Source organism: Tenrec ecaudatus, chromosome 15 (genome assembly GCF_050624435.1).
Source record: "Tenrec ecaudatus isolate mTenEca1 chromosome 15, mTenEca1.hap1, whole genome shotgun sequence".
Taxonomy (NCBI): domain Eukaryota; kingdom Metazoa; phylum Chordata; class Mammalia; order Afrosoricida; family Tenrecidae; genus Tenrec; species Tenrec ecaudatus.
Window position 1 is genome coordinate 26,061,763 of NC_134544.1, and position 16,891 is coordinate 26,078,653.

General features: G+C 46.8%; 1 protein-coding gene across 1 annotated transcript in view; it reads left to right on the plus strand.

The window, feature by feature from the left end:
- Window positions 1–1,837, plus strand: part of CFAP53 (cilia and flagella associated protein 53) — a 36,679-nt gene extending 34,842 nt beyond the window's left edge. Inside the window, exon 8 of the mRNA XM_075532637.1 lies at window positions 1,447–1,837. Within this exon, the coding sequence (XP_075388752.1) occupies window positions 1,447–1,675 (229 nt within the window). The 3' untranslated portion in view covers window positions 1,676–1,837. The remainder of the gene's footprint in view (window positions 1–1,446) is intronic.
- Window positions 1,838–16,891: the final 15,054 nt, after the last annotated feature.

Here is a 16,891-nt window from a genome sequence, read left to right on the forward strand (position 1 = left end):
TCACACGGTATGGTGGCTGTTTCTCAATAGGACGCTTTCTAAGAAACAGGAAGAAGCTGCCAGGCCTAAGAGCTACATCCAGTACTGGGCATAGAATCACTGCCGCCACCTTCTATTGTGCATGAAACAGTCACAAGGCCTGTCCAGGGGCAAGGGCGAAATAAGCCCCTGCTCTTGATGGGGTTGGAAGGGAAGGAGCCATGGTTGTGCTCTCAGGCAAGTGCTGAACTGCTAACCACAAGATCAGAGGTTCAAACTCATCTCCCACTCCAAGGGAGAAAAGGAGTCAAGTGCGAAAAAGAGACTACCTGAAAAAGAGACTACCTGCCCCCAGGAAGATTCACAGCCTCAGAAGCCCTCCCGAGGCACTATGAATTGGAATTGATTTGACGGTAGTGGATTTCGGAGGTCTGTATCGGAGGGGAGCAAGTTCATTTTGCAGAAACATATATGAGAAGGGAGATATTGTGGGGACCATCTTTGGAAAACACCGTCTGCTATGGAGGGGTAGCCACACCTTCGTCTTTATTTCTGATAAAAGTTGAAATTAAAATGTGGCCCGTGTCTTAAAAATGTGGTTTATATATGTGCAGGAGGCTGGGCGTGTTAAGACTGAGCAGAACGTAACAAACTGATCCCCCAAGTCACCGTAGTACCCCACCGCTGTAGACCTCCCCTGCGGGGTCATGGCCCTTGGGTTGAGAGCGGAGGGGGAAACGGGCATGTTTTTGCCAAGAGGGAAAACGAAACTAGACTGGCCAGGCCTGTTCATTCTTTTCAGTTTTACCAAAGACCCGCCCCTTCTTCCTTCCCTGGGGCAGTGGGCAGGGAACGGAGCGAGGCCAAGGGTACCCATCATGAATACCACGAGCAGGAAAGATGGACTCCCGCATTTGCTCTAAGATTGTCTTAATTATTACTGTGTAAGAAGCACATGTGACAGAAAGATAGGGCTTTCTACTCCCACAACGGGTGCCAGGCTCGGAAACTCAGGAGGGTGAGGGCAGCTCTACCCTGTCCTTTAGGGTCGCTATGAGTTGTCATTGACTCGAGGGTAGTGAGTTTGGAATTAGTTGGAGGAAACACAGATTTGGATTTTTCACCCATTTTGTTTCCAGGACTCCTTCCAATTTTGAATTTGACTTTAAAAGTATATATGCAAACCATCATACCTTCCCTCTCCTCCACCCCACTGCATGTCCAGGCAATCCTGACTCATAGCAAGGATATGGACAAAGTAGAGCTGTCCCTGTGGGTTTCTGAGCCTGTAACTCTTTATGGAAGCCTCCTCTTTCTCTCTGTGGAGCAGCTGGTGGTTATGAACCCCCAACCCTGTGGTTAGCAGACCAACGCATAACCCACTGCGCCACCTGGGGTCCTTGTGCCACTCTGTGTAAATCTGACGTCTTGGCTCACTTTGCACTTTGCCCTTCTCTGCTGCCGCAGGCGCTGCTGTTTAGCGCAGGAGTACAGGGAGCAGCTGCGCATGCAGATGGAGGCCCAGCAGCGGGCCCGGGAAGCCCAGAAGGAAGAGGAGCGCCGAGAGTTTGAAGCCGGCGTCCAGGCCAACCAGGCGTGCAAGGACAAGATCCAGGAGCTCCTGACCAGCCAGCCGGCGGCGCCGACGAACGTTCACCCCATGCGCAGAAGGTGCCCTGCTAAGCTTCCGCCATAGCCGCTCCTTGCTCCCCAAGCGGGGTGCTCCGACTGGTCCCCGTGAACTGCGACCGACTTCCTGCTCCGCGTGCGCCTCCGGACCCGCTCAGCGTTTGCATGCTGTCTGTGTCTTTGTGAAAACACGAGACTGGCGTGCCCTTGGAAAATAAAAGAGTATTTTGTTGAAGGAATCACTGGAAATAAAACAAAGTATTTTTGTTGAAGGAATCACTGCGCTTTGTGAAATGGAGTCCGCCTGGCCTCTCGTGGGAAAATAAGCAGCAGACACAGCTGTTTTAGTAATCTGGTAAAGGAAGGACAGGGCAGTCATTTCACACCCAGGAGAGGGGTGCTGGGAAAGGGAGGGGGATTGAGGCGTGTTGGGCTCCTAACAACGAAGTCAGCAGTTCGAAACCACCAGCTACACCGTAGGAGAACAACTAGGCTTTCTACTCCCGTGAAGAGTGACCGCCGGGGAAACCGTGGGGGCAGTTCTTCACTGGCCTCTGTGGTCCAGATGAGTGGGAGCCCACTCAGTGGCCTCCAGTCTGCATTTGCAGTCCCATCATGCATTGCCCGGTCTACCATTCTTAGCCACGCCTGCCTGCCTTGTCTCCCAATGCACCTCAACTGAAACCACACTAAGTCAGCATTTTGATGGGCATGGGGGCTGGGGTGAAAGTAGGGCTGGAGGAGTTGGGGTCTTCTTGTGATTGAAAGTCAAACCCCAAACCACACTCACTGCCATCAAGTCGGTCTGGCTCATGGGGACCCCACAGAGGCAGAACTTCTGCCCCCTTTCCTCCTTCTGAGTCTGGTCTAAAACTCACTTCCATTGGGTTGATTTCAACTCACAGCAACCCTATAGGACTAGACAGGAGTAGAAGCCTCATCTTTCTCCCGAGGAGCGGTTGGTGGTTTGAAACTGCTGATCTTGTGGTTAGCAGCCCAACTGGCAATCCACTACACCACCTGGGCTTCCTTAGCAGCTCTGCAGCAAACTTACTGCCATCGAGTTGATGCTGACTCATGGCAACCCTGCAGGACAGGGTAGAAACTTCCCTTGTGGGTTTCTCAGACTTGTAACTATTTACTGGAGTAGAAGCTTCTTCCTCCCGAGGATCGGCTGGTAGTTTTGAACTGGTGACCTTGCAATTAGCAGCCCAACAAGTAACCCCCACACTACCAGGGATCCTTCAGCAGCCCAGTCCCTTGCAAAACACAAACTTATTTTCCTCATGTCGATTCCAACTCACAGTCACCCTATAGGGCAGGGTATAACTGCCCCTGTGTGGGGGCTCCAGCCCCACCGTCTAACGGAACTGTGGAGCGACACAGGCAATGAAAGAAGACAGAAAGGGGGGGGGGGCTCAGGGATTGACAGAGCGGCTGCAGCAATGGCCTCAAGCATGGAAGCAATAGCGAGGAATGCGCAGGGCGGGCAGTGTTTCCTTCTGTTGTGCATAAGGTCGCTATGGGTCAGAACCAACTCGATGGCACCTAACAACAACAACAACAACAACAACAACAGAAACAGGCCAAGCTAACTTTTGGTGTTAGAAATCAGGTGAGAGATTACCCTTGGATGAGCCCTGGTAGCATAATGGTTACATGTTAGGTTGCTAGCTGCAAGCTCAGCAGTTCAAAACCACCAGCCACTCTGTGGGAGAAATATGGGGCCTTCTACTCCCTTAAAAATTTAGTCTCACAACGCAGATGCATCAGAAAATGTGGCGAAGAAAGCTGATGGTGCCCGGCTATCAAAAGATATAGCATCTTGGGTCTTAAAGGCTTGAAGGTAAACAAATGGCTATCTAGCTTACAAGCAACAAAGCCCACATGGAAGAAGCACACCAGCCTGTGATCACGAAGTGTCAAAGGGACCAGGTATCAGGCATCATCAGAGCAAAAAATCATATCATTGTGAAAGAGGGGGAGTGTGGAGTGGGGACCCAAAGCCCATCTGTAGGCAATTGGACATCCCCTTACCGAAGGGTCCAGGGGAGGAGATGGAGCCAGTCAGAGTGCAGTGTAGCAACGATGAAACATAAAACTTTCCTCTAGTTCCTAAATGCTTCTGTCCCCCTACCCCTACTATCAAGATCCCAATTCTACCTTACAAATCTGGCTAGACCAGAGGATGTACACTGGTACAGATAGGAACTGGAAACACAGGGAATCCAGGGCGGATGATCCCTTCAGGACCAGTGGTGAGAGTGGCGATACAGGTAGGGTTGAGGAAGGGTGGGGTGGAAAGGGGGAACGGATTATAAGTATCTACATATAACCTTTTCCCTCAGGGATGGACAACAGAAAAGTGGGTGACGGGAGATGTCGGACAGGGCAAGATATGACAATAATAATTTATAAATTATCAAGGGTTCATGAGAGGGGAGAGTGTGGAGGGAGGGGAAAAATGAGGAGTTGATGCCAGGGACTTAAGTGGAGAGCAAATGCTTTGAAAATGATTAGGGCAATGAATGTACAAATGTGCCTCAGTCAATTGATGTATGTATGGATTGTGATAAGAGTATGAGCCCTTAATAAAATGATTAAAAAATTAGTCTAAAAAAATTACTCTCAGGAACTCAACAGGGGCAGTTAGACCCTGTCCTACAGAGTCACTATTAGTCAAAATCTTCTAGATGGCAATGATTTTTTGTTTTGTTTTTGGTTGATAGGGAGGGTGACTAGGAATGGGGTTGTGTGACAATTATAGTATCAACTTGGCTGGACCAGGATCGACAGCGGTTTGGCAGCTGAGGCCTTGTAATCGCCCAAGATGTGATTTACTGTGGGTGGCCAGTCCGTTGTAAGATTAGGGTAGCGTGCAACTCCCTGACTGCAGTCTTAGCTCTGCTGCAATTGAACATTCTCCTCAGGGGGTGGCCCAGTTCCTATATAAATAGATGATGTGGAAAAGCTTTGCGTTTGCGAAACCTGGCTCTGGTGTGTGGCTTGTTGATCTCCAGTTCTTTGAACTTGAGCCAGCAGCCTGCCGCAGTTCTGGCTGATCCCAGGATCCATCTGTGGCCCGCCATCTGCCATCTGATCTGTTGACCTTGGATGTATTCACCCCTCCAGTTACAAACCTGACCAGCTGACTGTAGATTTATCCACCCCCGTAGCCTGTGTAGTTCCTCAGCCCCCAAAGCTGAGTCAGGAGAAGCCTCCAGCTTAACATCTGATCTGTGGGCTCGAGACGGGCTTGGACTTTGCTGTTGCTACAGCTGCGTGAGCCGTTTTCTTGATAGGACTTCCTTCCTGTTCGTTTTCAAATTGTTGACACCAGCTCAGGCGTCCCTGGTCAGCTCCAAGTGTACTTTTCCTCCTTGGATGACTTCTCAGAACAGTGTTTAGATCTGAGGGGTAAGGAAACGAGGGTTTTCCAGGCCGCGACCCTTCTGTGTCTCTTCATTTAATTTTCTTCGTTTCCTTGGTTTGGGGTTGTTGTTGTTTTTGCAGAATGTAACACATACGAAGAAAGCATGCCTACATATCATAGGCACGCAGCCCATTGCATCAGCACTGTCAGCATTGTCATGGTGTCCCCGTAAGCCCCGGGTAAGTGGCTCTCTCTTCTTCTCACCCCTAGCCTATTTCCTTCCGTGTGCCCCCACTCCCCTTCCCACCGACCCCTAACACCGGGGACAAGGAGCCTTCTGAGTGCTGACACTGCTCTGTTCTCTTGAATTGAGCGGTGATTATTTAGTGTGCTCACTTTGTAAAAATTCCTCAAGCTGTGACCGTAGGATTTGTGTATTTTTCTGTGCATGTACTCCCATTAAGAATTTCCTTAAAAAAAAAAATCAACCTTCCAGGAATAGCTACCCATTGGTCAACACTCTGGCTTTGTCCATTAAGTCTAGTACTTGGAGGCCACTGGTGGCATTGTGGTTAAAGGCCGGGCTGCCAACCACAAGGTCAGCAGTTTGAAATCCGTAGGGGGCAGTCCTACTCTGCCTTCTAGGGTCCCTGTGAGTCAAGAGTAACCCACTGGCAGTGCCCTGGCCATTGTGTGTTTCTCATGTCTAAGGAGCCCTGAAGGTAAGTGCTGAACTGCTAACTGCAAGGCTGGAGGTTCATACCCCCCTGCCACTTCTTAGGAGACAGATGAGGGTGTCTGTTCCCATGAAGAGTACAGCCTGGGAAACCCTGTGTAACAGCGGTTCTCAACCTGTGGGTCGAGACCCCTTTGGGGGTCGAATGTCCCTTTCACAGGGATTGCCTGATTCAAAACAGTAGCCAAATTACAGTGATGTGGCAGCAACGAAAATAATTTTATGGTTGCAGGGGGGCGGGGGGGGGCAGTCACCACAACATGAGGAACTGTATTAAAGGGTCTTGGCATTAGGAAGGTGGAGAAGCGCTGTGTATAGGGTCTCCAAGAATTGGGAGGATTTTTAACAATTTGTCCCGCGGCATTTTTAAAAAGTCCCGAATTTTGGAAAGACTGCACGACAAGCTAGGGTATACGTTTTTCAGCTACCATGTGGGTATTTTGCCAGGATATGAGTTTTATCAACGGTGTCCCGCTGGTGTCCCGCTTTACCAATGTTAAAATCTGGTCACCGCACGCAGGGGGCTTGCTGGCGGTCTGCTGTCATGCTGTTTGTTATCGGGGTACACACCACCCACGTGCCCAGCAAACACTCCAGAACCTGCGTCCTCGCTCTCCCTCTAGCGGCCACGCCCCGCATCGCCCGGTTGGTATTAAAGCCGGGAGCTCAGGACAGAATGGGCGCGGACCGGACGGGGCGCACAGCGCCAGAGCGGTGCGCTTCATGGGATGCTGATCCCACGGGAGGATGCGCTGTGCCAGTGTGTCACGTGGGCACAGTGATGAAGTCAGCAAGGCTTGTCCTCCTCCAGCCCGACCTGCTGGCTACAGTTTCAGCAAGGCAATGCTAGTCTGCAGTCCCTGGTGGTATAAAAAGGGTTAACCCGGTCAGCAGTTAGCCAAAGGGTTGAAGATCTGAGCTCATCCTGAGGTGCCTCGGGAGAAAAGTCTGGCAATTGACTTCCAAATGATCAGGCCTTGGAAACCTTAGGGCCGCAGCTCTGCTACAGCAGCTGGGCATTGGTTGGCCATTTCCATTCACTCAGAGAACAAGGCGCTCTCTCTTTCTCACCTGTGCGCTATAAGACATGACCGACTACGGGGTGCTATTAACGGAAACCTGACAAGGCCTCTACTTGGTCAACGCTTCGTTGGCAGTTCATGTGAACGGCCTCGTCTCCACAGAACGAGCCCAGGTGGCTCACTGAGTAAGCGCTCGGTGCTATCAGAATGGTGGGCAGGTTGAACACAGCACTGGCTTCAAGGGCGAGGAGACATGGAGTTTGCCTAATTAATTACAGCCAAGAAAGCCCCAGGGGGCCCTGCTGCTATGTCGGGCAGGGTTGCTATGAGTCCGAATGGGCTCGAAGGAGCGGTGTGACAACATCCATTCAGAAGCCTCCGGAGAGTCCCCTCCGACATCGACCAGGGATCAGGCCGAGTGGATGGCAACGTATGTACAAACATGGCCGATACAATTGATGTGTGGGATGTTATCAGAGCTGTAAGAGCCCCAGATAAAATGATTAAAAAAACCAAAGTGGACCAATGCAGATGGAGTTAGGCTAAAATTCAACACCTCATCATTTTGTTCTCCCTTTCGATCCATTTTAAGGTTGTCTTACATTTTATCATTTTTTCTACTATCTTTTCCACTGCTTTATTTTGTCGGGTTTTTTTGTTTTGCATTTTCTTTTTTGTATGTTTTGTTCTATATGAAATCCAGGGTAGGTAAATCTATACAGACAGTAACTAGATACATAGTGATTAATCCAGTTGTTTGTTTGTTTTTTTGAGAGTGAGTCAGTGAGAGTGAGAGAGTGAGTCAGTGAGAGAGTGAGTGAGTGAGTGAGAGAGTGAGTGAGAAAGTGAGTGAGAGTGAGTCAGTGAGAGTGAGAGAATGAGTCAGTGAGAGAGTGAGTGAGTGAGAAAGTGAGCCAGTGAGAGAGTGGATGAGTGAGTGAGAGAGTGAGTGAGAAAGTGAGTGAGAGTGAGTCAGTGAGAGTGAGAGAGTGAGCCAGTGAGAGAGTGGGTGAGTGAGTGAGAGAGTGAGTGAGAAAGTGAGTGAGAGTGAGTCAGTGAGAGTGAGAGAGTGAGCCAGTGAGAGAGTGGGTGAGTGAGTGAGAGTGAGTGAGAGAGAAAGTAATCCAGTTATTTATTATGATTAGCTCCCCATTTTCAATGGGGAGGTTGGGGGAAATGGGCAGCTGATAATGATGAGTGAAAGAAAGAAGGCAACATTCCAAACTGCATCTTGGTGATGACGGCACAACTCTCTTGAGTATGTTTCCAGCACTGGGCCATATGATGTGTCAATAAAACGATTAAAATCGTGTGTTCTTTTAGTCAATCTGACTTTTTCCTTATTTCAGGCGGACCCTTTTCTTTCAGTCATTATTAAAAGGAGAAATACCCACTATACCTTGTATAGTGCTTACCCCACGGAGCGTGACCGCTGTCCTTTGACTACTTATGTGTCATTTACTCATTCAGTCCTTATGGCAACTGTCTGAGGGAAATACTGGTAACATCGCATCCATTTCTCAGCTGAGGAAACTGAGGCGGGGAAGGTTAAAATGCTAAGGCCTGGCGCTGGTATTTGAGCCCAGTCAGGGCTTACACGTGTAGTCATCTGCTCTGCTACCTCTCTCCCCAAGTACTAAAGGTACGATAAATGAATTATTGACTTAAAATAAACACCCATATTTTACTCTGTTTTCCAAATGAAGGCACGGAAACTCTAAACTCAGTGCCATGGAGGCCATTCTGACTCGTGGGGACTCTGTGGGGCAGAGTAGAACTGCCCCTGTGCCGCTGCCAGGGCGACAGGGGCCCACAGTCTCACAGTTCTCCTGCAGAGCGCTTGACGGATTTGAACCAATGACCTTGCTCAAGGCATAGTCCACCGGGGTTCCCTGAAGAAATGGAAACCCCTCAAAATGTACTTCTTGGTCTAGCACATCACTCTTGCTTACCAAAATCAAATTTGTTATGTAAACGCTCAGTTAACCAGCATGCCCTTTAAGGCTTGCTCTTCAGGCAACGCATAAAACCCAAACCAAACCCATTGCCGTCGGGTCGATTTGACTCCTAACGAGCTCATAGCACAGGGCAGGGTTTCCAATGCCACCTTCTCTATGGAGCAAACTGCACATTCCCTCCCGTGGAGGGGCTGGCGGGTTCTTACTGCGAGCCTTTTGGGTGAGCGACTGAGCACTTTAACCACTGTGCCACCAAGACTCTTAGGATATCTGTATCCTAAGCTATATGATGATGCTGTTTTCACTTCATTCCTATCACGTTATAGTCTCCGCCCAAACCTTTCTGTCTGCTAGCATCACATTTTGGCATAAATTCATCAAGTACACTTACACATGTGCATTTCATAAGTTACACACGGGCACGGATGCTTCTCCTATAAATCATCCTTCTAATATTTTGAGTACCCTGGACATGCTGGGCAAACAGCTTCCGAGACTACAGATGACTATTTCATCTGATAAAAGATTTTCTCCTTATGCAGGAAAGCTCAGGCGACCCCTGGAAAGCATCTTTTATCACACGGAGTGCAGGGCACAATAAAAAGGCTTGCCTCCATGTATGACCCCTGGGCAAGGACGCCGGGGCCTCCCAGTGCCTGCAAATGCCAATTATTTTCCAGAACATTCTTCTCTATAGAAGATCCGGTTAGAGGCTGAGGGCTGTTGGCCTAGTGCTCCCGAGCAGGGTGATGAGGGACTCTGATTTGGAATGACTTGGTGCATGTAGTTCTTGGACAGTTCTGTGCTTGGTTCTTGCCCCATGCTCCCATGAGCAGCCGTGTGACCTTGGGAAGGACTCTTTCGGATTCAGCTTTCTTGTCTAACACTTGAGAGGGCATCTCGTCTGTTTTGAGTCCCCTGAATTCATTGATGTGAGAGCAGGAAGAGTGGGTGGGAAATGTAGCACAGGGAGGAGGACCCAACATAAGAATGTGTTCTATGGAGTGGTCGCCCCTGTGGGCGAATGGGCTTCATTCCACTGGAAGGTCCCTGAGGAACTTGTAGGACGCCTGTCCGGTCTGCACAGATGGACCTCAGAGCTCGTCCGCGCTCCCTCCAGACCACTGTGGTAAAGGGAGACACCTCCTCCCAAGGAGTGACTCATGGATTCGAACGGCTGACCTTTTTGTGAGCAGCACTCTTTTCCTGGCACTTCCGACTTCCCGGTTGGGTTCTTAGTTCATTCCCAAGGCCACAGAGAACTCAGAGAGAGTACTCTAGATCAGTGGTTCTCAACCTTTACAATGCCGCCACCCTTTCATACAGTTCCTCATGTTGTGGTGACCCCCCCTCCCCCCAACCATAAAGTTATTTTCATTGCTACTTCATCACTGTCATTTTGCTACTGTTATGAATCAGGCAGCCCCTGTGAAAGGGTCATTTGACCCCCAAATGGGTCTCGGCCCACAGGTTGAGAACTGCTGCTCCAGATTATAGAGGTAACTAGCAGGCTATTTCAGGTTCAAACTAGCCCATGCAACTTTTGGCAAAATTGAATATCAAATGAAAACATCTGGAGAAGTGAACTGAGAAACTGCTTTCTGTCCCTTTTGGTGACTTCCATCCAGGCTGAAGTTTAGCAGAGGCTTGGCAATAGTTTTCCATGTGGTGATGGTATAGGTTGGTCTGAGGAGTAATTAAACCAAAGAGACCATTATCCCAAAGTAAAATTGTGACTTACCCTTCATGGATCTCCAAGTTGAACAGTTTTGCCTGGAAGATTTATATCCTCCCTCAAGGTGGGTCAATTGTCCTTTCCGTCCATTCTTCAGGATCCCTTTCACTGTAGGATACTATCACGTCTCTCTTTGGCCTTCACCATGGTCTGATGTCAGACTCATTGCTATCTCCCGAGGGTGTATCATCTTCCAGCTGACTACTAGATAGCTGAAAGTCACTAGGACAATCAGACAATATACCTGCTCATAATTCATGCAAACGTTCTGCACTGCAGAGATGCGGCATTTTTCAAACTTGTGCCGTGCTTATAGGGGCAGAGAAAGTCAGAAGTTGCTCAGGTCACATCTCTGGGGATGCAGCTCAGGTAAAAGGCACATCGAGCAGAGAGGAGAAGTGGGGAGAGCTGAATTCAGAGACAGGCATTGAAGTGCCTTGGCTCATTTTGAGCCTGTGCGCTTCTTGGATTCTTAGCTTAAACTAAGAGAACCAAGAATCTGACCTAAAATGCTCCTATAAAGACCTATATTGCTTTCAGGATTGAAAAACTGCATAAACAAATATAAGCACAACAGGTGTTAACTAGTATTCAGTCAGCAAATTGTTAAGGTTTTGTGTCAATTTGGCTGGGCCAGGATTTTCAGTGGTTTTCCAGGTAACACCTAGTAATCTCCCATGACCTGACTTGAATAATTTAATCACACCACTCCATTGCAAGAAGATTGTGATGGGATTCAAAATCCCTACTCATATGGAATCCCAGATGCAGTCAATTAAAAGGAAGTTTCCTTGGGGGTGTGTCTTACTTCCTGTGATAGTTAGGTTTATTGGGCCAACTGGGCTTCCATAGGAACATGTGGGTGGGGTTTAATCAGGGCTCAGCTTCTTCAGAGGGCAAAGAGATAAATGGCTTTCCAAGGTGGTACCCTTATGGCGTTCTCTCTGGTCATTGGACCAGTGTGCTGCTGCTTGAACTAGTTCTTTGCCTCAACCGTGTGCTGCACTGCTTTGGGCTGAGCCAACCTGTGGATCGTGTTGCTCCTTTGAGACCTGCGTCACCACACTGCTGGTGGATCTTGTTGACGTGGTACATTGCTGGACTGGAGCTTGAGACTATCGGGGCTGCTTCGCTAAGCTCCTTCACTACTAACTTGCTGCCCCACCCTGCTGTCTGCTGCCTAAAAGCTGACTCTACCCATCTTGCCTGACTCTGCTGTCTGCTTCCTTGAGTGTCAGCCCAAGTGAGTTAAAGGACCTTCAGTATATTAACGGTTTCACAAAAGTAAGTTGATCTGAGACCTCTGTACTGCTGTGTGGACTAATTATTCCTTCTCCCTGTATAAATATGACACATATATATACATACATACATACATATATACATAAGTGTTCTAGTTTTGTTTCTCTAGAGAACCCTGCCTATCACATTTCTGATATAAGTAGACTCTGGGGAAATGCTTGGTTGCCTTTTTTCTTTTTTGTCATTGATATATACTTCTAAAAATTATTCTTAATCATTTTATTGGGGGGGTTCTTACAAATCTTATAACAATCCATCATTCAATTATACTAAGCACACTTGGCTTGGTAGCTTTTTGCTAAGTCTGGACCAGCATCTGGCTCAATGACCATTTGAACCAATGGCCTGCCATATTGCCTGCCAATCCTAGCAGTTATCAGTGACCTTCACCTAAAGTGCTAAATTTGGATTCATGTATCTGCAGGTACAAACCTGACCTGTGAACTTGGAGCCTGCCTGAGCTTGTGCCTGTCCATCTCTACAATATTATGAGCCATTTCTTGATATAAATTTATCTCTGTGTATGCATATGTAAGCATTGCTGGTTTAGTTTTCTAGAGAACCCAGTGTAAGACAATTAGGGAATTAACAGCTTACAACTCAGATCTGGAAGGACTCAAGATATAGTTATTTAATTGGGGATGCTTCTTTTTAGCCATGGCCTCAGGTTAGCTTCTCTTTGGCCCTCAGCCTGGCCTCTCTCCTGCTGAAATTAGTGTTACAAAGCTCTTTAACTCTACCAGTAGTGGCCGAGAGGCACCCTGCTCCACCTGAAAGCCTTCTGCACTAAGATTTTCCACTCCATGGACTGGGAAGCTCACTAGATAATCTCTTATGGAGCCCCTGGTTCCGCTGCCTCTGCTGCCACTCTTTCTCTGCCTCTGTTTCCTGTCTCTCCTCCTCTCTCTGGTGTTACTGCTCTCTTGTTCTGTGTTCTAGGTGTAGGAGTCTTCCGGCACAGGGGCCCTGGCTCCAAAGTATGTGCTTCCCGCCTGACTCTTCTCCTCGATGGTAGCCCCATTCTTCTCCCATTTCACCTCTGGTATGGTTCGTTTCCAGCCTAGAAGCTTGGCACAACTGACAAATCCCCTCATTAGGGCTTCATCTACCTTATTTGCATGGCTCCATCCTCACAAGGATACCAGGAGCCCTAGTTGCATGATCAGTAGCTGTCCAATCTCCTTGGTGGGCTACACAAACTTCATTTGCATACTTCCACCGAATCGCTTAGTGGTATTTACAAGACTGTGGCTGGAGAGTTGTATGAAGGACTCCACTGCACTATGAGCCACAGCATAAAGACACTTTACATGTAGTCACAACCTGGTGGTTCAATGGTGACGGCTTACAGTGCCCTTGTATGCCATGGGGAAAAAGATGGGGCTTTCTACTCCCATGAAGAGTTACAGTCTTGAAAACCCTCAGGGGCAGTTCTACCCTGCACTATAGGGTCGCTGTGAGTCGGCATTGAGTCAGTGGCACTGAGTTTGGTTTTGACCATGGTTGTGATCCATGGAATTTTAGGGACCACAGACTCTACATCCCAGCAGCCCCTAGGCTAAGGTGACCAGATTTTAACATTGCTAAAGTGGGACACCATTGGCCGGACTGGAGGTCAGGGGGTGGTTCTTGATAAAAAATTTGGTCTATATGGAACAACAAAAATTTTCATAGAATGCAAAAACAGTATTGTAATATTTTAAAAATTTCAACTAAGTACAATGTACAAATATAATACATTAAATTTATGTATAGTATTATTTTATTCTTTGGCATATTTCTCATCTGAGTGAATATTTTTAGTAGTTTGCTGTCGTTGTTTAAAAGGTCATGAAAATTTTCACAAGAATTTGTTAAATTATATTTCACACATAAAATGGCTTCAAAAGTCTCAACACTTACTTGTGATTTTTCTGATGTCCACACTTTATTTACCATAGAAAAAAACGCATTCAGTCCCAGCATTAGTTCCTGCTAAGAACAGAACGTATTCCACAATGTTTAGTGAATTATAGTATGGAACATGATTTGTTTCAAAATAATGAAATATTTCTAACCATTTGTTCTCTATTGTGATTTTTGCTGATGCCCAAGATTTAACCCTTTCCTTATCAATATATATTTTAAATAATGATACCTCATTAAAAAGATCATTTTCAGAAATATTACTACATGGGAAATTTTGAGTAATATGATTGAATGATTTTTGCACATCATTCCAATTAAGTTCTTGTTTTAATGTAACCCAATGAAAATGTTCAATATCATTGTAATGTACTGTCCACTCTTCTAAGTAATCTATACAGTTACTATAGAACTTTTTAATGTGATTCGTGATATATGCACAATTTACTGCACCTTGTTCTTCTAGCTGGCTTATACTATTACGGATAGTTAACGGAAGAAAATTATTTTCTATCTGCTCTTGACACTGAATTGTTAAATTATTAACTTCATTTGCTATTTCGATTACTGAAATTTTGTTACCTTCAATATGTTTTATAACATTTTGAAAACGAGCTGCTTGATTGTGTACAAACTCTAGCCAAATTTTTGAAGATTCTTTTTCAAAAAACTCTTCGAAAATTCTAGGATACTTATCCTGTGATAGAAAGTAGGATTTCAAAGGATTGTATATTTTCAAAATTCTTTCCATAGTTGCCAAAAGAGCTAACCAGCGCATTTTACTATATCTAAGTATTTTCTGATATTTGACTTCCGCAGTTTCATAAAATTCTTTAAGCATTTCAACGCGCACAGTGTATATATAGAAATAAGAATATATTTTAATAACAATATTTTCCACATCTACGGACAACAAATCCGCAGCTGTTTGGATGGCGTTATGTATTATGTAGATTCCCTTCCCATTCTCCCGCCATTCCCTAGCTTGTTGTGCATTCTTTCCAAAAATCGGGACTTTTTAAAAACGCCACTGGGCACGGGACAAATTGTTCAAAATCAGGACTGTCCCGCCAAAAGTGGGACGTCTGGTCACCTTACCCTCGGCCCAAACAGGACGTTTGGGAAGGTCCTATGACAGGACCTGAAAGGTGAGCAAATCCCAGGAGTAGAATCTGACAGCCAAGCATAGGCAGGTCCAGAGCTGAAAGAACAGGCTTTCTCCTCCCTGGTGCCAGCCTCGGGCTGCACGGAGCAGTTCTGCTGTGTGATCGGGTTGCGATGAGGCAGAAGAGACTCAGTGACAATGAGTGAGTTGGGACAAAGCCATGGAGTCTGGCCTTAATGGTGGGATCATAGACCAAGAGCCCACTGTGCTCAGTAATGATGGTTCTGGCCCCAAGGGAACCTGGAGTGAGCCTGCACCCTGCCTCCAGTGAGCTATTTGTCTCCTTAGCGCCTCCAAATGATGTCATCAAGTTGAGACCTGATAGGCTAAACTCCACCCCTTTACTCTTAATCCTCTCAAGTTGACAACAGATTATATAATTACCACACTGAGCAAGACTGTGTCCTTATTAATGACAGCAGCTCCACTCCATGTCTTTGTCTTTGCCTTTGTCTATCTCTTTGTCTTTGTCTTTGTGGGGCAGAAGTGCCACTGGATGAGGAAATTCTGAGATGGCACTCAGACCACCACTTCTCGCTGGAAAGAACCAGCTTCATGCCGAGCAAGTCACTAAAAATCAGTGAACAAAATAGAGAGCATACATTCTAGAAAAGGGTAGGAGAACAATAGGCATTGTGATCATGGAGCAGAGAAAATCTAGTGACTGGCACCTTGGATGACTCCAGAGAGCGTATGCTACCAATGCAGTTTGTTGTGAATGCCTCTTTTGCTCACCTGGGGTGGTGGCCCAGGATGTCTCGGTTTCTCTTGAGTAGTTAAGGTAAGGTCAATCACCCAAGCACTCGATACCTACGTGACTGACGCCAACGAAAGCCCTGTCGTCACCCATCATAGCAGGCCTGTCCGTAGGACTCCACAGGAAATGGACCATTGGAAGCTCGTGCTTTGTCTCTGCTGGTCTCCACCCTCTGGGCCCATTTCCTCTGCTGACTTTTACTATGTAGTCTTTCAGTGTGGTTAACTATAACTCTGAGTATGACAACTTTCCTACATTTTCTCAGACTTTCTAGCAACTTATGGAACTGAGATAAGTACAAGTAGAATGCTTATACTTGACATTGTGAGGTTTAATATAGCTTTCATGTTCGGGGAACAAACCAAAAAATACCCTTTTAAAATAATACGTCACAGCAAGTACACAGGAAGAGGCTTCAAAAAGTTCAAGGAAAAATGGAAGAAAAGTTTTCCACAAATCTTCTGAGGTCCTCTTGTAGGTGAAGACCTTTCCCCCTTTGCCTCACGGCACTGACAAAGCCTTTCTCTGTTTACACTTTTGCCATTTTGTTCATTGTGGACTTTTTTTGAATTCATGTGGTTGGCTTGTGCGATAGTTTATTGTGCCAGTCTGGCCGATAAACACAAGTAGGATTAACTGAAGGGCAGAGGGATAAATGGCTTGGTGAGCCTCACATTGGTTGTTCTGTGCCTCAGTTTAAAGGGGTACACTACCTGTGGGGTGCCTAGCCTGTGGACTGTGTCGCTGTAAGTTGAGGTCCCTTTAGGCCCACATGATTGGAATGTTCATCTCTGGAGCCAGGGACCGACAGTTGGTGACAGTTGGTGACCTGCCTTGCTGTTTGCTGCCTGGGTATATATAGCCCAGCTCTCTCTACAGAAGGGGACTGGCAACTGGCGGCTCTCAAGCCTTAAAGGACTGCTAGTGTCTCACTGCTTTATAATTTAACTGTTAATTTCTTGTATTATCTATCTGTATATAATTTAACGGTTCATTTCTTGTATTATATATCTATCTTTATAAATATATTTGTATATAATTACTAGCAATCTGGTCTTGTCACTCTAGAGAACCCTGTCCAACACAGCTTGTTTCCTGTTTGAGGAAATGGTAGGTGAGATGGCTCTGACCTGCTTTCGCTTCACAAGGCACAGGGAGAGCCCACCTCTACCCAAACCCAAGGTCAGACATGTTTCTATCCGCCATCTTCCTTTTATTCTTGTCTGACACCCATGGTTCCCCCCATGGCACACGACTGTTCTTTTGGGCTTGATAATCCGCTACAATGGTCACACAGAACTCACAGACAACACTCGAAATTCGGGGGCTT